General features: G+C 40.9%; 1 protein-coding gene across 1 annotated transcript in view; it reads right to left on the bottom strand.

The window, feature by feature from the left end:
* The window catches only part of MREG (melanoregulin), a 29699-nt gene that overhangs the window by 5304 nt on the left and 416 nt on the right, over positions 1-23979 (bottom strand). The window contains exon 2 of the mRNA XM_072977639.2: positions 14709-14868. Coding sequence (XP_072833740.2) covers positions 14709-14868 — 160 coding nt within the window. The remainder of the gene's footprint in view (positions 1-14708; positions 14869-23979) is intronic.

The following is a 23979-nucleotide window of genomic DNA, read 5'->3' as shown; positions in this document are numbered from 1 at the left end:
TTACTTAAACAGCAGCATGGCACTGTGCCTGTCTGCAAACCATGGATGGTATCCCAACTGAAAGGCAGAGGTAACTTTCCTTCTGACCCTACCAGTCCCCAAAGCATCCAGGGATATTAATAAGGATATAGGACACAACGCGGCTACAACCAAGGAGGATACGCTATTTGCAAATCAAGTGGTAAGGAAAACTGCTAGTCTTAAATAACTGGTATAATTGATTTTAAATAAAGCCAGGCAAAGAATACTATAATGTGAACCAGGATTTACTACATAGAGTGAAAACACAGGTAGGGATGCTCCTGGATTTGTCTCTGAGCCAGGATGTGGTGGCAAGGACTGTATTTGCACAATTAAAACTAGTGTGCCAGGCGCACCCATTCCTGAACAGTTCTGATCTGGCCACAGTGACACATGATTTAGTTACATCCAGGCTAGATTACTATAACATGCTTTATGTGAAGTTGCCTTTAGAAAGTGCTCTGAAACTTTACTGGGTCCAAAACAAAGTAGTCAGATTGCTAACCAGGACGAGTCACAGGGCTCACATACCCCCCCCCCCCCCAAGTTACAGCAGTTCCAATTTATTTCTGGGCAGAATTGAAAGTCCTGGTTCTAACCTACAAAGCCCTTAATGGCTTGGGTCCAAGGTATCTCAAGGACCATGTCTCCCTTTATGAACGTGCTTAGCTATTAAAGCTCATCAGGAGAGGCCTTTCTCTCAGTCCCACCACCTTCACAGGTGCATCTGGTGGGGACACAGGAGAAGGCCTTCACTGCTGCTGATCCTAGATTCTGCAACTCCTTCCCACAGGAGGCCAGACTGGCCCCCTCTTTGCTGTCTTTCCACAAGCAGGCAAAGACCTTTCTCTTCAGGCAAGTTTCCCTTAGTGACCGGCTGTCTGAGTGGGTTTTTTTAATGGACAGTTGTGCCTTGTTGCTTTGAAGTTTTTGATATTGCTTTTGTTTACCATTTTTTAAGTATGGTATCTGTTTGATCTTTTTTAGTATTTGTATACTTACTGTTTTTAGTTTTAAATATTGTCTTTTAATGATGTAAGCCACCTTGAGTCGTTTTTAAGGAGAAAGGTGAAGTAAAAATATTTTAAATAAATAAATAAATATAAATGAAGATACAGGTAAGGCAGAACAGGCAAACATGCATTTTGTAAATATTTTCATATACAAATACATTGATCAAATACAATGCTGTAAGAACCTGAAAGGAGAAGAAATAATCATGCAGCTACAGCATATTCTCAAGAGACATCCAGTCCTTGAATTTTGCACTGCCTCTGCCCCAGGCATTTAAGCACCAGCACTTCAGGAACAAGGCCCTGTGTACCTTCAGTCAATTACAGTTTGGCTGCCATTTTCTGCTATAAAAAACATCCTTCCTCCTAGAAATCATGATGCCGTCACTTAGCCAATCAGTTTCAACATGTCACTATAACCTTAAGCATCCTTTCCCCTAAATCAGTTCAATTTCCTCACAGTGAAAATACACAGCCAAATCAAATTTGTTCCCCATTTAAAACAAGAAATTAAACTGCTGCAGCAGCTGATTAGAGTGGTACACAGCAGCACAAGAAGAGGAAGAGAGGAAGAGGAGAAAAAGAGGATCTTCTGGCTGAAAAATATTTTGAGGAACTCCAAACTCCATTTTTCATGGAGGCAGAATTTTTGCCTAAACCTTGTGTGTTACATGCTGTCAAGTTGATAACAACTAACAGAGGCTCTAATAGGGCTTTTCAAGGGATAGTTAAAGAACAGTTTTCCCTGTGCTACACACACACACAGGACTTTTCATGGATGAGTGAGGATATGAACCCAGGTCTCCTATTAGTATTACTCTATCGACTACAGAAGACTGAGTATAGCTCAACCTTATATGAAATCAAAATGGACACAAAGGTAGGGGCAACATTATGTGTACTCTACTCTGATAGAGAAACGAGATCTTCATGAAAGCCAACGGTGGTCCCACACAAAGTAGTTTAATTTGCACTTGCCTCTGAAACAATCTTTTCACATTTTCAAAAGGGCATCAATTTATGCAATTCTCCCACTAGGGGGTGAATAACACCACAAGGCAAACTGCAACCATTTAAAAAGAACTGATTTATAGCAGCAAGTCTGTTCAGCAGGTTTCTGTTTTGTACCAATATCTAACCTCATGAGGCAGACTGAACTGGCCGGAAAAATGATGTAATGATGGCATTCTACTTTAACTCTGAGGTCTTTTCCTAAAAGATAATCTATGACACACACTCACACACTGGGCAAATGTGAAGAACAAAAAGAAAGGCAGGATTCTGGTTTGAGACTGAGAAACAAAGAATCAAGGAATACTTTACTACTTTGAATGAGTTCAGATTTCCAGGGCTGGATGAACTGCTTCCCCCCCCCCCCCCGAAGAGACATGCACTGGGCTAGTAAGAAGAAACAGAGATCCCCAAGGGGATGTTTCTAGGGGAGTCTGTGAGCAGTAGGCCAGCTGGTGATGTGGAAAGTCATGCTGGTCAAGGTCTAGGAGCCACGTCCCCGATATCTCACTCTGGAAAGGTGAGTCTTCCCATCACAGATAGGGGACGTCTCTTGCACCTTGCCTTGCATTACAACTATTCCTTTGGGAATTGTTGCAATGGCAAGCTCCACCACAGAATCTCCCTGGATATGGAAAGCTTATCAGCTCCCTGTTAGAAAACACACATATAAATATATGCACCTCAAGAAAGCACGGGTATCTACTTTATTTTTCAAGATGCGAGAAAAAAAAGCAAAGTAACTGCTAATTGGATGTTCATCTTCTAAAAGAACATCCACCAGTGTAAAGCAAAATTGACACTGAGGGAAATCAAGATGCACCCAGGTACAGAGGAAGAAGCAAATTCAAAAATAAGCAACTGTAGCCTCTGCGTCACTAACAATAGAAGCAGGAGTATAGAAGAAGATAATTAAAACAGCTGCTTCTACGAGAGGGTGAAGCCAGAGTCTGGAAAATTATTTTTCAAAGGTAATTCATATGTAAGGACTCCAAAATATGTCATGCATTGAGTGTAGCATGGCAATGAACAAGGCCACTTTCAGCTAGCAGAAGGCAGCAATCTCCATCAGAGATGGATCTGAAACAGGTCCAGGAAGTTTGTGGAAAATCACTGGTTCATTTGTTTGGGTCAGTTCTGGTTTGTCCAAACCGAAGAACCCAAACAGACCTGAACCACTAACTTTTAAAGTGTTTTCTCAAACTTCCTGGTTTGTCCCTCTATGACCCCACAGCCTACTTGCCACCCCTTTCCCACTGCCCCCCATCACCTCCCTACCTTTGGCTGATGCTGCCACCCTCTTGAGAGGCAGCCCACCTGGATTCTCTTGGGGGGTGGAGAAACTTGGCTTTTTTTTTTCCAGAGGCAGCCCCAGGTGGTAGGGATGGCTGCAGCAAAAGGCAGCGAGGTGATGGGGCGGTGGGAAGGGGACAGTGGGTTTAGCTTTATTTTTTTTAAAGGCACACACTTTTTAAAAGACCATTTTGTGGCTCGTTTTTCTAAAAAATGCACATGGTTTGTGTTCGTGGTTAGTGAATCACAATTTTTGTGATTCATGCCTATTTCTACTATCCAGTCAGGGAGCTGAGTCAGATCTGTTCAGCTTCAGTGCCATTACTGGTTTTATGTGCCTTCAGACCATACCTGGGGACCAAAACTAGCACTGTAGAAGAACTGTCTTCAGGACCTGTTATAATGGAAAAGCTGTTCATGTCACAATAAAAATAGATCCAACAGGAATCCAGTAAGACCATGTCCTGAGACAGCATCCTGACTGTAAAATTCAGCTGCAAAAACACCAAAAGATACTTTGGGTGTGGATCTAGTCATACCCTAGCACTGGTTCAGTGCACTAATTTCAAAAGGGAAACGAAGCAAACTGTTTATTTCTCTCCACTGAGAAATAAAATGATATTTAATTTTGATAGGCTTGAAATATAGGTTTCTGCCACCCGTAACAGTGAGGTTAAGCTGCCTCTGAAAAGAATCGCCTGCAAAGTGATCCCTAGCTTTTACTGCTACAGGTATCACAGCAAAAGGCATTAGGATATCCAACAGTTTAAGAAATGGATTAGCTCTGAAAACATGAAATCACTTCAGAGTGCTTAATTCCCTCCCCCCGAACAAAAAAAAAAAAAAAAAAACAGAACCAGATACAGTATACACACCTCAGGCACAGCAGTTGAAGTACTGCCATAAATAATCCAGAACACAAGTAGACAAAATTTGGCAGGCATATCATGTGGTACACATTAATTACTGCACTGCAGGTGTCCACTAATAAAAATGAAAATAATATAAAGCTACATAAAACATGAACCTGCCACCTGTGCAAGGCAACAGTTGGCTCTGTATGGTAGAAACTGTCTGGATAGTAGCAGCCAGTGCAACAATATGTAAAAGTCCTACACAAAAACCAACCAAAATTTTAAATCTACCATACTATGTTCCAAAAGAGTAGCCATGTTAGCTAGTATGTTGCAGCAAAAGCAACAGCAATTCAAGAGACTAGTGCATTTGTATTATACCATGAGCTTTCACCGACTATGGCTCACTTCATCAGTGTTCATGTTGTTCCCTAGACATCCAGGCACCAGTACACACTGGGACTACACACAGGAAAGTCAGAGGGAAATCAAAAGCAGAAGTACAGACAGTGACAAAGCAATTATTAAATATGTCCAGTTCAAAAAAAAAAACCTGAACACGCTCACTCTTGGCATTATACTTGGCATGATAGGAAATCTTTATCCCAATTCAAGCCCCTAGAAGCAGAAACGAGCCTCCTACATTGGAACTCAGTAGCCTCCCACTTCAATGTCCCTTTCATGTTTCTCTACTTCAAAACAGCTGCTTCACGGTCAGAGAGAGTGTCCGGGAGGCCAAATTGCTTTCTGAATATTGGTATTTCTGGTGTCTAACTCATCTCCATTTAGTTTAGATGCAACATGTACGAGTAGAAACACAAGAGGAAGACTTCTCATGGCTTCCTTCCAACAGCATAACATAGAGATGAAATGGGGGAAATGGAGCTTGTCTACACCTGCCATCATGCATTAGGACCAGTTATCAAGTAAAAACAACCATCCAACCCTGCCTCAGGCAGCTCCTGCTCAAACAGAAAAAGTATCCAAGAATGTAAGCAAACCTGATTGTCATACTATAATAAAACTGAAAGTGGCAAACAGATTTAGCAAGCAAGCATCAAATAGGCTTAGAAAAGAAACATTTCTGGCTAGAATCCTATCATTTTCAGTGATCGTACAAGGAAAATCGCATAAGAAAATCTGCTTCTTTGCTCTGCTGTCTGTATCCCTCCCCTGCAACTACCAGTTGCATAAACCACTGTGTGCCCAGTTGAATGCCAGACAGCACAGCAGAGAACAAGCTACAGGGGAAAACTGCTTATGCGACTGCCTGTTATGCACATGGTTTTTCCCAACAGGATTTTGGCTTATATCAAAAAGAGACTCAACATTAGTACATTTCTAAAACTGGTCAGCACCCCATGAGCCACACTGCATGCCCATTTAATAATAGGAAAGGGCAAAATGTGGCAAAGTTCTGAAATTCATTTGTACACACCTCTTTAAGTGACTGAGCTAGCAATGTGGATCCTCCCCCTCAGCTTGTTGCAATCTCTGAGTAATTAAAGCTGCATTTAGTAGCTGTGGGTCTCTGCTACAGATCAGTGCTGAGGCTTGAGACTGGGAAGCAGATCTCTCTTCTTCCCCCCCCCCCCCCACACACACCTTCTGTGCAGCTTTGCAACCTGGCATCGAGGGAAGCAGCATGGAGGAGGAATCTTCCTAATTTTGTAGCAAGGTTGCAGAGTGAAGCTATCTAAGTGAACAGTTGCTTGCCCATCTCTCTGTGGGTGAACTAGTCTCTGCATATTTGAGGCTGAGTGAGTGAGAGAGTGACAGAAAGCAGAAGAATGAGGGAGACAGAGAGAGCTCTGAGCTGCCATTCCTGGCTGAGTCTCCCCACCACTCACTGCTGTGCCTTTTGCCCCCACCAAGTATAACAAGCTGCCACTGACCTTCAAACAGTCACAGAAGATATGGATAAAACCTGTGGCTAATGTACAGCATTTCCTTTATCAGCCCAAAACATCCTGCTGATTCTATGTGGTGAGAACTGGAAGAAAGAGTTTTAAAATAGCTGTGTTTCTAATTCCTTGCAACCCATCTCTTTTCAAAATTATTATCCAGCCACTGATGTACATCAGAGGGGGATCTCTCTTTTTAAATATTTTTCCCATTTCATTTGAAAAGTCATTTTTTTTGTCCTAGCAGTCCATTAAGATTCCATACATTTACTTGAGAAATGTGCAGAATATTTCTTTATAACACAGAGCCTCGTGGTGCAGTGGTTAAACGGCTGTACTGCAGCCCAAACTGTGCTCATGACCTGGGGTTCAATCCCAGGTAGCCGACTCAAGGTTGATTCAGCCTTCCATCCTTCTGAGGTCGATAAAATGAGTACCCAACTTGCTGGGGGTGAGGGATAGCAATGTGTAGCCTGCATAATTAAATGGTAAACCATCCAGAGAGTGCTTTAAGAGCTATGGGGTGGTATATAAGCAGCATGCTTTTTTCCCCTTTCCTCTAGCTTATACAAGTGGACTATATTTCCTCAAAATATTAACAATGCAGAGGTCATGGAGAAACTGAAATCATTTCACATCTAATAGTAGTAATTGTGTGCCAACTTATGGTGACCCTTTTCAGAGTTTTCTAGGTAGAGAGTACTCAGGAGTAGTTTGCCCTTCTCTTCTTCTGGGGGGGGGGGTCACCCTGGGGCTGTGCAACTTGTCCAAGTTCACATGGGCTAGCTCTTCTGGGAGGCACGGTGAGGAACCCCCAACCTTTGGCTCCACAGCCAGAATTGTAGAGTGAACCTACCTTTAACTCACTGCCATGAGCCCAATGTATCTCCATATAAATAATGTTCTTTAACTGAAAACTCAGAATGTTTCTTTCTCTTTCTATGATATTGCCTAATTGACTACTACTCTCAATTTCTATATCATAGGCATATGAAAAATGCTGTGATAAATCTTGAGGAAACAGAATATCCAATTTCTTCCTAACTTGAAAGAATTGCAATTTCTCTCTTTGAGGATCAGCACAACCACTTTTTGCTTTAGCTTTTGTTTTATAAAACAGCTCAGTGGTAAGACTCTATGTTCAAGTTCAGAAAGTAGGCCTTGCCAGCACAAAGTTCCCACACCCTCCGATATTACAGTGCAAAATTTATACAAGAACATGGGCCCAGCTAAGATTTAACAGAGGTGAGTGTATGGGGATTACAAGTAGACCAAATTACCACAAAAGGCTTAGACACACACGATGCCAAGAGACTGTATGTTGCTCTCAAAACATTCTATTCCTCCCTCATTAGGATGTTGATCTCTTTGTGCTGCCAGACTGAGCAAGCTCATTCTTCCATGGAACTTATTTTGTTGTCTTTTCTTATGAAATTCATGCCAGCATCAGTACAGCTCCCCTAATAACTAGGGCAGCAATTCTGGATTTATTTCAATGAATATGAGCCAATTTCTTGTTGATCTAGATCAGTCATTCTCAACGGGGGCCAAATTGCCTCCTGGGGGGCCCTGGCACATTTGAAGGGGGCCACAGACTGAAAAAAATGTGAGAGGTTTCTGAAAGATATCTGTGTTATGTCCTTGTTTGACAGTGGACCCTGGAACCTGAGCATCGCTCCTAAAAGGGCTGTGGCCAAAAAAAGGTTGAGAATGGCTGCTCTAGACTGACCTGTCTTTTTTTCCAATTAAAATGGTATATGGTGTATGAGAACCCACTCTGTTCTTACGCATTAAGATCACCCATACATTAAGCGTCTGACCAGAGGATTGGAAGCAGATAAACTGTAATTTTTTTTCAACTCCCTTCTTTAGCAGTGGGGAGCATGTGGCCCTCAGCCCTCACTACTGTCTGCACCAAGGAAGCATTTGTACCACCTTGGTCCTGAAACATCAAATGCACAAGTTATTGTTCTAGCTGAACAGTGCCAAGTGTTGCAAGAGTCAATGTCAGGTGAAGGAAGCCCTCTTTCTCTTCTCAGCCCATTTGTTCATCTTTCAAAGCTAGATCCTGAAAAAAAGCCTCAGGGCGTGAGGCTAGCTCACTACAGGAATCCTGCCTACAGTTAATGGCTCACTTTGATCATTATGGCAGATGCCAAACTGCAGACAGTTAGTGTGTGATTTAGTCTGCAATGCATCTGTTCTGGAATTTATTGACCCAGAAACAGTTTCGTTTTGCTTTGTTTCACCCACTGCTTCCAAGTAAATAATCATTATTGTCATCCCATTTTCTGGCTTCCCAAAAAGGGGGGAACAGGTGGCTCTTTAACTAGTAAAAAGTACTCTAACATGCTAATGGAGAAAATGGATGCTTCTGAGATAAGGGTACAAGGAAATCATATTGTTCATCCCTGCTGTGAAATTGCCACAGCTCACCACAGAAGATATTCTCATGCTTAAAAAAATGCACTTTATCTGCTAAATGCATTTCATCAGCTGAAAGTATTTTTAAATCGTCTTTCATCTCAGAGGATGCAAGGATGGTACATAAGAGACATGAAAGAACTGAAACATGCTACAATAAAGTATCCCCTGTACATGTACAAACTGGCATTTGACAGCTAAGGGGAAAACAAAAACTTGGAGAAAAATGAGTAAGAGAAGTTTAAGTTTCAAATGATCCCACTTAAGAGAAATATACAAGTTTAGCAGCTTCTATAGTTGTCATTCTAACATCTCAGACCCACCCACTGCGAAGTCTCACGCTTCAGTCTCATTTTTCATTCTAAGGAGACTAATCTAAAATGCTATCAGCAACATTAACAGATTCACAAAGCAGGAATGCAACTGCACCACTAAGAGGATTATGTTGAGTCACATGCCATAGTAGTTCCTAATTAAAGCCATTGCTTTTCACAGAAGGCTGAGTTCCCTTTTGGGGCAAGTGGAAAAAGCAATTCTGTCCTTCCCATTGATCCCGGGATATCTCAAGACTTTTTTTCATAAACAGGGATTGATCTGGCCATTCGGAACTATAATTTGCTACAAGAGAGACAAGGGAAACATTTCTGGAAACAGGAAGGACAATCTTCTTGGTTCTGTTCCCGGAGTTCCTTGGGAAACAGCCTGCCCTGTTTTTGTTCTGTGACTTTATTTCCCCTCATAGAGCTACCTTTGACTCCATCCTCAGCAACACGTGTGAAGGAAATTACATTCTTCAAAGACTGATGCACAGCTAGTACAATTTCACTTAAGGTTTTGCCTCAACACATATTTGAGTATTAGAGAAGCCGTGACAGATAACTGTCTAACACCATGTCAGATCCAAAGGTTATTTGATTTTGTTCCTTCTAAAGAAAAATAAATTTATTTATTTAATTATTTATTTAATTATTTATTTAATTATTTATTTATTTATTTATTTATTTATTTATTTATTTATACCCCACCCATCTGGCCTAAAAGGCCATTCTAGGTGGCTATATAATATAATAATATTACAGTGAAGTTCCTATAGGTGATGAATAGTTTTCACTTAGGATTTTGATTCTTTCTGTCCATAAAGCTATACTGATGCCACATTGCCAAATGTGTGTACATAGACTACTGAGAAAATAATTGTCAGAAGAAACAGCTTTCCCATCTATTACAATAACATTTTAAAAAGATATTTGGATTATTCAGGCACGTCAATAAGTCAACACTATATGTTTTACTTTGTAAATACTTGGGAAGTATTTTCCAATCATCATGGGCGTGCATAAAGGGAGAGCTCTAGAATTATATGTTCCATTATTAGCCTTGCTGTGGTGGTTGGAATGGAGTGGCCTGGAGACTATTTGCTTATTGATTTATAAATATCTCACCTTCCTTTTCAAAGTGGGAGTCATGGTAGCTACACATAGGACTAAACTAAGTAGGACAGATAGGGGAGTGAGTTGAAAGTGGAAACTGTTACGATCATGCCATTCAGTTATGGGTTCATTGTAAATGAACCAGTAAAAACAACCTGGTTTGAAAGGGAAGAAATCTGCTTCAACTAATCTGAGGATTCTGCCACAAGAGTTCCAGAGCCCATGACTCATTTGGATTCATTAGAAAGCACGCAGAATAGTTTATGTGCAGACTAGTTTCAGTCCAGCCTTTGTTACATTATAAGCCATTTATGGTGAATTTGGTGTTGTGCTGATAAAAGCTAAGGCTCTTATATTATCCTAGCTTTCATATTACTCTCTAGGAAAAAAAATAGTATTTCCCTTTTTTAAAAAAAATGGAGAAAGAGACTTTCCACTACATTTTTGTGGAAGCCCTTCTGTTGGAGCAGAACTTAACACTGATGAAGAGGATAAGGGGAAAGTTGCTTTCTCCACACACACCCCTGCCCCCACATCCCTTTAATAAAGAAGAATGGTGAGTTGCCCTTCAACAAACAGGTCTCAAATTTCTTTCTTCTTGTGCACTAATAGCTGGTGAGAAAACTGAATGACCTAAATGCATTTGTTAATCTGAGCTAGGGAAGAACCCCTGAATCAATTGCTGAAATATAAGTCAACACTTATGTAAATCCCATTGATTCAGTGGATCTACTCTAGCGGGGACTAGCAAATGGATTCAGGCCAATCCGTTCTACCACTCAGGCCAAAAGTTGCCCTGACTATCCTCCTACCCCCCTACTCTCTCTCTCAGATGATAGATTTCAGTATACACTGTCTGTACCCCAGGGATGATCTGACTAATATAGAGGAGGGCAGCTTCCAGAGGTCTGGAGGCCACACAGCTTCATATTGAACACTGGAGGGCTACATTTACTCCCACACTCCCCAAATAGTTTCTTCAATTTTTAAAAAATTGAAAAGGCTCCCTTGTAACCTCTAGTGGCAATATTTTCAAATTTAAAGCTGGAAGTGGTGACCAGGGTAGTGGGGAAACCACAACAGGACAAATTTGCCCCATCCACTCACATATGCTCCCTAAGAGGCAGCCCAAGTGGACTCCAAGTGATTTTTTAAAAAACAAATAATAATCAGGGTATGGGTTTCCTAGAGAGAGCCAGAGTGCTGGGGGTGGGGGGGGTGTGCCTGTGGGCCTCTACAGGGCCACAGGCAACCCATGGACTGCATTATGCCTATCCCAGCTCTAAAAGTCAGCTGCACAAATTCAAGGGTTTGTCTACTAACTGAGAAACAGGCTTGAACAACTGTGAGTCTTACTTCTACATGTAGACAAACCATAGAGATTCCAGATCTATGAGATGTGACATTATAATTGTTTGTTCCTTACAACATCATGATTTGCCTCTTGCATCATTTTATGGAAGCAGAAGGGCTCAGTTTTGAAAGAAGAGCAAGAGATTTAGTTGAAATACTCTGTGCAAACAACAGCTGTCAAACCTCTTCTTTAATAAAATTAACCAACCACCAGAAATAAAGTTTATCCTTCAACTCGTCAAAAAGCAAATCTGTGAGTACAGATTAAGGCTTCCTTTAAATTAACGTCTCCCCTCTTTCTTAACCCAGCCTGAGAAGCATAACTGAGATTTCAGTTCACAGGAAACGTTGCTATCAATTTAAGGTAATGCCCTGATTAAAATAATGCATAAAGGCAAACTTAACAAAGAGTGTCAAAACAAGCTTCCTGATTATGTCACTCTGCAAGAGAACAGAAAAGCTATTGCCCTGGATTTGTGCATGCATAATCCAGATGCTGCTGTCAAAATGTTACCTCTGTCACAAAATGCAATGCTGTGCTCAAAGTGAAGGGGTTTGGATACAAGAAATTCAGGTGCAAATCCCTGTTTTGTTTTCAACCTAATGATCTTAGCAAGTCATTATCTTCCAGCCTGACCTCGGGAGACAGACAAGCAAGAGACCTGCAGCTTTGGGACACCAACAAATGATGTTCATCTGCTTGCCTAATAAGAGTACATGCTGTTTTATTACATTTATGCTCCATTTATACACTGGTAAATAAGTACAGCTCTGTTCAGCTTAATTTGAAGGCTTGGGAGTTCAATCCCTCACTATGGCTGCTGGGAGAAGAGCCAGCTTGTCCTTTTGGGCAAGCTGCACAGGGTGCAGTCGAAAGAAGGGAATGGTGAACCCCTTCTGAGTACTCTGTACCTAGAAAACCCTGGAAAGGGTTGCCAGGGATCAGAATCAACTTTATGGCAAGTAATTGTTATTCATGAAGACAGTAAAGGGTTGCCAAGCCTTCCCACCACTTTTACCATGACATGTTCGGCCATCATCACTCTGCCAGTGGTACTCACTGTATCTTTGTGAAGCCACCTATTTCCTCTCAGCAGGCAGAGGAAAGGCAACAAGCATCCTTACTCCAACCAGCTTTCGGACAGTGATACTTAAGCATGCTTCCTGTAGAAGGAGGGGAGACTGCCACCCATAGCTAGAGAAAACACGTTCAACCTAATGTTTGACTCTCCCCTGTTGCAACCCTTAAAATTCCCACTTAGCTACCTATGGGACGGCTACGTTTGGGGTGTTCGTTTTCACTCAGAAGAAAATGATGAAAATATGCAGAAACCCCACAGGTCTCTGATACTCCATCCTCCAGAAGGAAACTGAACTTGATTTGCAATGTGCTACAAAGTCTCCCTGCTTGAGGAACCCTGCGCCCAAATCTCTTGCCTATAGACTTTGCCAGTGGACTGTTTCACTATATTTTACTTTTTCTTGGTTTTCAGATTTTCTTGATGGACTCCTTAACAATTATTATTTGATACAGTTCTAGATCAGTCTTTGCACTAATTTATCAGGAAATAGTAACTGAGTCAAATTGTTATTTGGCATCTGACTACAAACTGAGCAGATTTTGTAATTTCACTTCAAAGACTAAATCATAACAATAACCAGGACTTGAATTGGTCTTACCTGTGACAGTCTTTAACAGTGTTTCATTCCATAAGAGCCCATCAATCACTCATTATCTTCTCTATGTACCACTCCTCCAGGCTAAGACATGACAGCATTCAAAAGCTTGTACCTTGTGCAGGCCACATACACTGAGGGGTGTATGCTTCCTCTGCCCCTCTTTGTCATCTTTTTAATCACGGGAATGTGACTGTCTGAAAAGGGAGAGTCTCTCATATCCAAGTAATCTTTCCACATAAGCCAGAATTCTGATGGGGGGGCACATGTGGATAGGCTGCCAGGTATAATAACATCCCCTCCCCAATCACTTGCATTTCCAAGATTAAAGAGATGATCCAAATCCTGCGAGGTGCTAGTCCCCCTTTATTCAGCACTGGTTAGGCCTCACCTTGAGGATTGTGTCCAGTTCTGGACACCACACTTCAAGAAGGATGCTAACCAATTGGAACAAGTTTGGAGGAGGGCGACAAGGATGATCAGGGGTCTGGAAACTAGGATGGAGGGTGCAGGACTAGCACCCTGCTCTTAATACAAGTAGGCTCCATGCATTTTAAAGAACAACAGAATAGAGCCATGGATGTTTATACAAGTGGAAATATTTTCTGTAATAATTATCTGCTGCCAAGTTGATTCTGACTCATTGTGACCCTTTTCAGGGTTTTCTAGGTAGAGAGTATTCAGAAGTAGTTTAGCATTTCCTTCTTCTGATAGGTACTCTAGAACTGCACAGCTTGCCCAAGGCCAGACAGATTGGCTCTTCTCCCAGGAGCCAAAGTGGGGAATTGAATTCCCAGCCTCTGTATCCATACTTGGGTACTCACACTACCATTGAGCCATCCAGACAGTCACATTCATTTAGTGGCATGCTTTGGTGTCTAAAAAATATATGACATCTTGTTTTTCATATAGCTCAGAAATGTTATATGTGCAGTTGTAGTTCAAAAAAGTAACTTTTTCAAGCTCTCAGACATCAATTGAAAACTACTTTTAATTCTCATAAAACCTGTAAGAAGAGGGAGCATACAATTTTTGCTTCTTCCTGAAAGTTTTCTTAGGATAAGTACCTTGGTGTTTAAAAAACAAGCAGATTAATGTAGCATAGCACTATTTCTTTTGCTTTGTTACTGTATCATTTGGAATGTTTTACTCGGGGGAGGAGATCCCTGTGTGCCTCCTTGTAAATCAGTTCTGACAGAAAAGAAGCTAATAAACATTTCAAATAAAAAGCAAACTGCTGAGATGATTTTCTCATCCGATTACAGTTTTTCTAATTCCAGCACCATCTCAAACTCTCAAGGAAGGAGGGTCTGAGATGGTGTTGGAAAGAAACACTTATCAAATGTAAACTTTCTGAGGACTTTTTTTCTTAACGATTTAATTATTTGAGTTTTATTATTGCCAAAGAAATATACATGCAAATTAAAATTTTAGAAGTCAACCATCTTTTTATTTTTGAACAAAAATAACTAGCAACTGTAGAAAAAGTCAACCAGAAGCTTGATAATAAAGTCTTTTAGAACTATAGCTAGCCAGTATTACAACTCCTCTGCTCTTCCCCTACTGAGACTTGCTTTCGTCATTTATCCCACAGCCTTAAAAAGTTATGTTTTTAGAATACAATTTCTAGGAATTCCACAACTGTAATATATAGGGATTCTGGGATTTGCAATCCACAAACTATGTATTCCAACTACTAAGCTATCCAGCATCCAGGAAAACGCTTACCTCAGAATCTTTGTCCAGTTTATCTCTAACCACAATGAGGTTGTACAGTATGCGATCATCATCGGCTTCTGTGTGAGAGATGTCATGGGGGGCACTCCACAAGTTTTTCTCTTCATCCCATGCCTGCGTTGCTCCAAATGAAGCATAAGGGTTGTTATTACTAAAATGCAATAAAGAAAAATAAATTGAAACCAGATTAGCAGCCTAAAATGTAAAATGGAAATAATCTGAATAGTCAGTATCATTCACATGTTTTCACTTCACCATACTCAAAGAGAGAATGCTTAGTTAAAGTTACCTACCTGCTTTAACTGGCGATATAATTCAGCATGTAACAGCAAAGCAGGGACTAGCTACAACCGATATCTAGTCTGCAGTGGAGCGGGGTGAAGCTATACACTAGGAAGAGAGGTCCACTATCTTATCTACTGGCATTTTTAGACTAAGATAATGTGTCACACATCTTTACCAATCTGAATTACTACATCCAAGTTGTTATCAGGGAAATGGCAAGGGGCCAATCCTTCTTTACAATACCACAAACTCAATTCAGATAAGCAGCTATATTTAGGTAAAGGTACCCCTTAACATTTAGTCCAGTCGTGTCTGACTCCAGGGCGCAGTGCTCATCCCTGTTTCCAAGCCGTAGAGCCAATGCTTGTCCACAGACAGTTTCCATGGTCACGTGGCCAGCGCGACTAGACAGGGAATTCCGTTACCTTCCCACCGAGGTGGTGCCTATTTATCTACTTGCATTTGCATGTTTTTGAACCGCTAGGTTGGCAGGAGCTGGGACAAGCGACGGGAGCTCACTCCGTCACGTGGATTCAATCTTACGACTGCTGGTCTTCTGACCTTGCAGCACAGAGGCTTCTGTGGTTTAACCCACAGCACCACCACGTTTAACACAAACTCACCTACTTATATTTTTCTGCCTGATCTAGTCGAGATCTGAAAGCTGGAAATGAGGAAGAAGGCTCACAGTTTGAGTTTGATGTTCAAATACTACTCTGTGCATTGTGTGTTGACAGTTAAACAGTTAAGCTAAGCAGTTAAGTAAGTTTGACACCACTTTAATTCCTTTCCTTTGCAATCATAGTCTGTGAGGTGCCTCCACTTATGAACATCCCTACTTACAACCAATTTGAGTTAAGAACAGCTATGGTCGGAAAATTTTGCTTCTACTTGCGACCACAGCTTCCACTTACAAACAGAAAAAGGCAGGGGGAAAAGGTGGGAAATTCAAATTGCTAACTGTAGGTAGTGAAAGAGGCTGCTTCTTTGTAGCTTTTTCGACCCGGCAGTTAGAGAGTGTGCAATCCGAGGAGGCTGCCTGCTAAGGTATGGTGCTGCTTTATGCTTTTTTAAAACTGTTCTTGGTATTTTTTTTCAGCGTGGTTTTTGGCTGGGGGGGTTATGTTTCTGTGCTGTGATGGGTCTTGTTTATTTTTTTGTTCCCCCCCATTTCTGATGGGGGGTTGGTTGCTTTTTGGAGTGTTTTCCCCCCCATTTCTGATGGGTCTTGGGGGGTTGCTTGTTTTTTGGTTTCCCCCATTTCCAATGGGTCTTGGGGGGTTTGGTTGCTTTTGGGGGGGGGCTTCCCCATTTTAGACATGTCTTGCATGCGTCTCTTGCTTTTTCCTTTGGTTTCTGTGCATTTCTGACCTTGTCCCTTTGTTCTCTGTGCATTTCCAATCTGCTCCATTTGCTTTCTGTGCATTTCCAATGGGTCTTGCACACTCGATTGCTTTTATTTTCTTTTTCCCCTTTGGCCAGAAGGGATTAATCGTGTTTCCAATGAGTCTTTCAGTGATTTCTAAAAAATTTTTATTGTTTTAGTGATTTTTTTTCCTTTGGCCGGAATGGATTAATTGCATTTCAGTGTATTCCTATGGGAAATGGTGCTTCGACTTACAGCCATTTTGAGTTATGGCCATCATTCCGGAACAGATTATGGTTGTAAATCGAGGCACCACTGTACTTAGAATTATCTAATAAAAATCTTTAGTCTCCTCCCCTCAAAAATAGCAGAAAATCCTGTGAATTATAATTACCAAACTACAGATCCCTAGAGTTGAGCCACAGTAATTAAAGTGGCATCAAACTGATATTGCTGTGCAGCACAGATGCATTCTTTGTCATTAAGATATCAAAGACAAAAGGTAGTGAGAGTTTCACAACAAGAAAACACTATTGCTGGGTAACTGAAGACATGGGGAAAAATCTACAGTGGCATTTAATGGGTGTGGTTGCAATCCATGGCAGAATAATAGGCATTACAAACACATACACTCCTATTTTTATTTGTGAAGTATGAGAAATATGTCTGTGGGACAGCAGGCAGAGGAACTGGTTGTATGAAAGAGAACAAAAAGTAATATCAAACTTCCCTGAAGAAAAAAAGTACACAGTAATTTAAAAATAATTACTTATTTGAATTTTGTCGCTATGAATCTACAGTGTTCAAGTAGCAGATAATAGTGGGGAGAATCTCTATAAGTGGGAACCAAGAAAGTTTAAGAATGTACCCCCAAAATTACAAAGGACCAATGCTGAACAGTACGATGAGTCAGAAATTGAGAGATACTATAAGCTCGAGCTCCTAAGCTTCATTAATTATGATCTCCCATGGTATTTGAGCAGATAATGGTTTTCATTCAACCACTAAATAAGAATCGGAAACCATGATTTGACATGAGGTGCAAACCATGGCTTGTACTCTCGGCGGCTTGGTATGATAGGAAAGCACAACAAATGGGAAATACAGGTAGATTAAATGTGCTTCTCCTGTAGATTGGGAAGCTCAAGCCACTATTTTGAATCAAACTTCTGGCATAATTTTGGGCATGATACCTTGGAGCTATGAGTACTGCTTGGAAGTGAACAGGTCAACCCTCAGAGAACTTAGAGAAGAACAATAGATACCTTTTGGTCTGGAGTTACATCGATTATGGGCTATTGGCTAGTGAAGCTGGCTAGAAACAGAAAAGTACAACCAAATCCTTAGTTCTTGGTCTGTTCAGCAATACCTGCATTATCTGTGTAGCCAGATCCTCTCACTAGCATCACCTGTAGATGTCCACTCATGCCATGAACATCTACAGGGCTCACAAATCAATGAAATGGAACCATGATGCCATATAACAATCAACCAAAGCCAAGGGTTTTTTTTGGGGGGGGGGTCAAATTATCAGGAGCCAGGAGTACTAGATATGTTAAGGAAGTAGGTAAATGCTAACTCAGACAACTTTCTTCAAACTAAAATATGGAAGTGTGATTCTCCTTATTTATCTCACATCATTAATGTAATCTTTGCCAAACACAGAAGAAACAACACAATTTCTGAGCAGGGGGTTATAAAATCAAGACTAGGAATGAAAATAAGATTATAAAATTAAATTTGAACTGCTAGTCCATGTAAATATCAGACTTTTCAATGCACCACTTATGTCTATACAAAACCTTGTTTTTTCCAACATTTCTTGCAATTTATTTGCAAAAAAAGAGTGAACTAAGCATTTGCATTTGGTTTCATTATTTGTGCACAAGAGTGCAGTGAGGTTATACCACTGGCAGAACAAATCAACATTCTACAAGGAAATTCTAAAAATGGGGGCAGCCCAAACAAAAGTTTATAACTTTGAAACTGTATTTCAGAGCAGTACCAAATTTAGCACAGATCTTGCTCTCTGCCATATTTGGGGGAGTTGGGACAAAAGGTTCTCGTTAGGATTTTTTTAAAAGTAAAATTGTTTTATCCATCCCATGCAGAAGCAAGTGACCTTAAATATCCCCAATTTAAAACAGTTCAATAAATAGAAAAGTATGATCTTGCTTATCTTGAAAGAAAATTGTTTGCCCCACCTGCTTTTTAATTTGGTTGGAATCCAGGCTGCAGGGCTGAAACACTGTTCCTCAAAAAAGGCCTTTCAAAGGGTAAAACAGTGACTTTCTTATAAATCCAGTATGCATGGAACAAGCTTACTAGCAAGAGCATTGCAAAGTAGGTACACTGTTGCAGCATGGCCAAGAAGGGAGATGTTTTGGAGGGCAATGAACATACACAGAAACAGTCAAAAGACAAGTTTAACTTTGAAGAGTAAACAAAAAACAGACTTGCTTTAAATAAAGTAATGGAGTGAGAATACTCCAGAAAGGAACATTTTAGTATGTATCTCCAAGGAATTAGCATACAAATTTACAGACATATTCAAAGTATACAAAAGCACAGAGAAGTTATGTTTGTCCAACCCTTGGTGCTTTCAATAAATATTTCTTAGACCTGGTGCCAGACATCAGTCTTCAAAGGGAAATCAGCCCCAAATCTGGGGCAATCTGAACTTTTGACTCTGTCAGTCAGGACCCAGGTCCTGTCTCTCAGGAGGAGAACTGTTTAACTCCTTCCTGGCCAAACGGGTTTGTGCTGAGAAAAGGATTCTGTTTCTGGTTGTAAAAATATTTTAAAATATTTTTTTAAAGAGAGGGAACAAATATTTTGAAGCTTATTTGCTTAAGATATGAAATTACTGACTGTGTTTTGCTCTGTGGCTGGCGATGGTCTTACTAGATATTAACAGAGCTTTTATGTCTATATCCTGTCATATTTCAACCACTTCATCCCTCCTCACCATACAACTGTCTGGTAATTAAGAAAAAACTCCAAAGATGTTATGTGTCAGCAAGTCACTTCTGATAGGTGGAGACTATATGAGTTTATGGTCTCCAAAATGTCATATCATTAACAGCTCTACTCAAATTTTGCAAACCAACATCTCAAGTTGGGTTGTTCTGTCCTGCTACCACAAGAGAGTTCTGCTCAAGTCTTGCAGACTAACAGCTATGACTTCTTTTATTGAGATGAACTGCCTTCTATTAGGTCTTCCTCTCTTCCACTGCCCCCCTCCCCCATTTTTCCTAGCAATATTGTCCTTCCTGGTCAGTTCTGTATTCTCATTATACTTCTGTGATAGGATAGCCTCAATTGACTCATTTTTGCTCTAACCAGAGTTCAGGCTTGATTTGATTGAGGACCAACTCTTTCTAGATTTTCTCTGCCTTTCTAGTTGTCCATTATACATGTATGGCTCTTCTCCAACACCACACTTTCTTTCACACAGCATGTGGGATATTGTATTTCCGTATCCAGGAAGAGAGAAAGATGAAATATGAGATGGATTTACTTCCTAAAGGAATCAACAGCCTTGAGTTTGCAAGACCTGAGCAGAGCTGTTGGAAAAGGACACTCTGGAGATCACTCATTCACCGGGACACCATAAGTCACAGTCTACTTGATCGCATGTAACAACAACAACTTATTGCAACTGTTGTGGTCATTCATGCTGCAGTTCCTTTAAGGGATTTTCTCTGTAAAACCATTATTAAATAACTGGATCACTATTTTAAAGTGCTATTAAAGAAAGGCTTCTGTGCCAATCTACTAAGTGACCTCTAACAGACCTCGAGACATCTAAAACAAGCAGCTTGCTTCCCCTCACTACTTAGAATAAGTTGTGCAACATTCCTTAAAGCGGACAGAAGTGATATCAGCCATATTTTCTGTACGACAACGGCACAAGTGAAAGGGGAAGAAGTTTGGGGAGAGAAGAACTGCTTCTACTGAGAGATAAACTGAACAGCACTCTATTCACTACAGCATTCAAAATTGGTATTAAGGGAAAGACTGTCTAAAAACCTTTTTAGAGAAGTAGCATCAAAATTAAATATTACTGCCAAAAGAACAAAATTGTAGAGTTGGAAGGAACCTCAAAGGTCATCTTGTCCAACCTCCTGGCAATACAGTACAAATATTTATGTGCTGGTTAATATTTCAGAGTATTTTTGTAGGTTCTCAATTGTATGGCAAAACATGCTGCAGTTTCCTCTTCATTTTTCAGAGCTGATTCCAGAAGAAGGAACTGCAAGATCAGACCACAAAATCTTGCTACTTCTTTCAAAGATAATAAGCAAAAAAAAAGGATACAAAACCAAGCATAACCATAAACATACATCTATTTCACTGTCTGTAACTGGCATATGTAACAAATCTGAGCATCACAAAGGTAAAATATGTAATAAAGTAAAACAGCTGAAACGTGTTTTATGAGTGGCAACATTTTAAAACATTAGAATGAACATAGAGATATAAAACATACACCCAATTAGGCATCGCTAACTAAATGGCTTTAATCCACACGTTAAGAAGGATTTATTCAATTAACCTGGTCTTTAAGGCCTACTGTTTAAGACGAGCTGAGCACGGGACGGAGGGAAGCTGTATGCCAACATTAGAAATCATGACATAATGATATGAACAAACAAATCCTACCTGGGTGTGAGGTATGACGTATCAGGAGGCATTACCAACACTTGTGAAAAACCACATGATTTCATAAAATAAAGTAAAATTTACAAAACGAAAAGTAAAAATGCCCAACTCATTCTGGGTTTTTTTAGCAACTTCTTTAAAATAGTCCACTAAACTCACAATAACCCCTACCCGAAGAAGCAAGCCAACCAAGAAGAGTACTGCTTGGAAACAGCAACTCTTCAAACTTCACCAAAACAAAATGTATAACTTCGTAATGACCTCTATGGTAAAAACAGAAACCTGTCCTGCAGAAACTGAGGTATAACCATAACTGCACATAGCAAGCCAGGGAAAGGTTCTACTTTGTCACTCTTCTACAGCAGTGGTCCCCAACCTTGGGCCTCCAGATGTTCTTGGACTACAACTCCCAGGAGCCTACACCACCACCTCTTCTGGCCAGGATTTCTGGGAGTTGAAGTCCAAGAACATCTGGAGGCCCAAGGTTGAGGACCACTGTTCTACAGGACGGCACGAAGTTGCCCCTGCAACTGCTAGCTGGTACAGCTCCCAGAGCAAAGGCTGAGAGCAACCAATTCGATCTGACTGTGGGGGCACCTGGAAGCCCCATATGCCCCTTGAGATTCACGACCGAAGAAAAGTCAGATGTCACATACTAAATAGCAACAAATACCATACATACCACGTTTTGCCTGGCTCTAGCCACAACAGAAACTGATACTGGGGGCCGCTGTTTGAGAAGTAACATTATTATAACTATTATTTACTAACCCTGCAGTTTTACCCCCTTAATCCTGTTACTTTCTGACAGCCTGAAATCTCTATTTGTGTGTGCTACACAAAAGGAAAAATTACAGATTTCTAGCCCTCTTCTTCTGGGCAGGTGTAGCTTTTAGTGGAACACATCTATTCCAGAAAGCATTTCCCCAGAGGGAAACTTCAACATGGGCACCAGAAATGTAAGGAGTGGCAGATTTATGAGTTATACCTTGTCATAAGCAGGAATTATCCTTTTTAAAAAACAAGCTTAAATAGCATCTCCTGTGTGAATGGGTGTGGTTTTCTTAGATCAAGCTAGAACTGGCTGTAAGAAATTGGACTACTTTGTACAGTGAATCCAAATGTTATACAGTATCTGTTGATGGTTGGCCTTGTTTGGTGGCTTTTAGATACAGTATTTTTTCTTAGGCTGTTCAGTAAACACACAATGCCTTTAACAAACACTGATGTCTATGTGCTTTTATGCTTTAAAAAGCCAGGAAATTACCCAAAGAGGGAGAAAACATTTTGATTAAAAGCACAAAATTATAGCTGAAACTATTCCTTTAAGACAACAGATTAACCACAGATCATCCTCACTCAAAACATGAACACACTGATGTACCCTTCTTCTACCTTTACCTCTACCCTAAGTAAGCACAAGAAGTGAGTACCAGTCTTTGAGAGGAAACTTTTCTGAACTAGGACTAAGTCCATCAAATAGAATAAGATATCAATTTATCAAATACAGATTGATGGGATAGGAGTAATAAATACTATATAACTGTGAACCACTCATATCTTCTGATGTTGTCACTAACAAGTTATGTGTTTCAATTGTTCCACCCTAGTAGTGACATACTTAATGGGGAATGGGGTGGCTAATGGGGTGAAGTTCTAAAATTTAACCGGAGCAGAAATTAAGATACAGAAAGGGTGCATCAATGTGGCCGCATTGTGAATGAGGATGTGAAAACTTCACTTGAGGCTGGGGGCCTCAAGTTGGTCAATGTGAACTAGACAAAACTCCCCCCAACCCCCCCTCCAGCTGGTGTAGTGTACACTCCCCGTCAACCCTAAACAACAGCAATGCTTGTTGTGCATCTGGCTGGAGAAGGCTTATCTGTATGCTACACCAAGACAGGGGTATATTTAAACAGCTCCAAAAGGCAGCCATAACAGTGCAAAATAAGCTTGCCTGTTGCTCTCATGCAATCGGATACATATCCTTGATGCCAATGTAAACATTTATTTTACTATGTTAGCACTGCATGTCACAAAGATAGGTTTGCAAGCAGAAGCAAAAATGTGTGTGGTGAAACCCACCTGATCCCTGGTACAAATGCAATGGCGCATGAGGCACAGTCCCCTGCCCAACCCAAGCAGGCACCACATGAAGGCTGTAACATGTAGCTTGATCGGTCTAGTGAAGGAAGGGAGCCTGCCCAGATATAAGCAAACACCTGCTACTGAACTAGGATGACCTTTTCATAAAGCCCTCTCATCAGGAAATGCTTGGCAGCCCTTGGAACAGGTTGTCCAGAAAAATCAAAGGAATTCTCTGTCCAGCAGGACTGTCCAATTTTTAAAAGTAAGATTGAAGAAGCACACAAAGAATAACAGATTTAGGAGCTCTCAACAGTTGACTGAACGAAACTAAAAAAGTAAATAAAGCCTTAAATAATACAGAGCCTGTTTGAACACTACAGGAAGACAGCATTTCAGCAGCCCACACACAGAACACCTTTTCCTTTCTACTTATCCTCATTTATGTAACCCTGCCACTCATTTCTAATACCACAACACCGTTCAGAAGCACTGCCGGGAGTGATGGTCCCTTGCTCCGATGCAGCAGAGCTTTGTTTTTAATACTGTATTAGCTTTTTCTCTCCAGCCCGTGCCTTTGGTGAAGACCGAAAACAGTAGCAACACAGGAGGGCAGGGGTTGCAAACGCCATGACACCCCCCCAAAAAAACAGCCACGATCTGTTTCAAGGGGAGCGACTCCGTGTTGAGTGGCTCACACGGTCGGTCAGTCCCCTCAAGGCCGGGCGGTTGCCTTTCACACCCTGCTTGCCATGGATCCAGCTGGTGGGCCAGCGCGGGGCACAGGACATGCCTGGAGCCAGCGAAGGCTGCTGGTCCTGCATCCTCACCCTGGAGCGCTGGAGACCGAGAGGCCCGGGA

The sequence above is a fragment of the Pogona vitticeps genome, chromosome 1 (genome assembly GCF_051106095.1).
Source record: "Pogona vitticeps strain Pit_001003342236 chromosome 1, PviZW2.1, whole genome shotgun sequence".
Taxonomy (NCBI): domain Eukaryota; kingdom Metazoa; phylum Chordata; class Lepidosauria; order Squamata; family Agamidae; genus Pogona; species Pogona vitticeps.
This window is presented reverse-complemented; position numbering and strand designations above follow the sequence as displayed.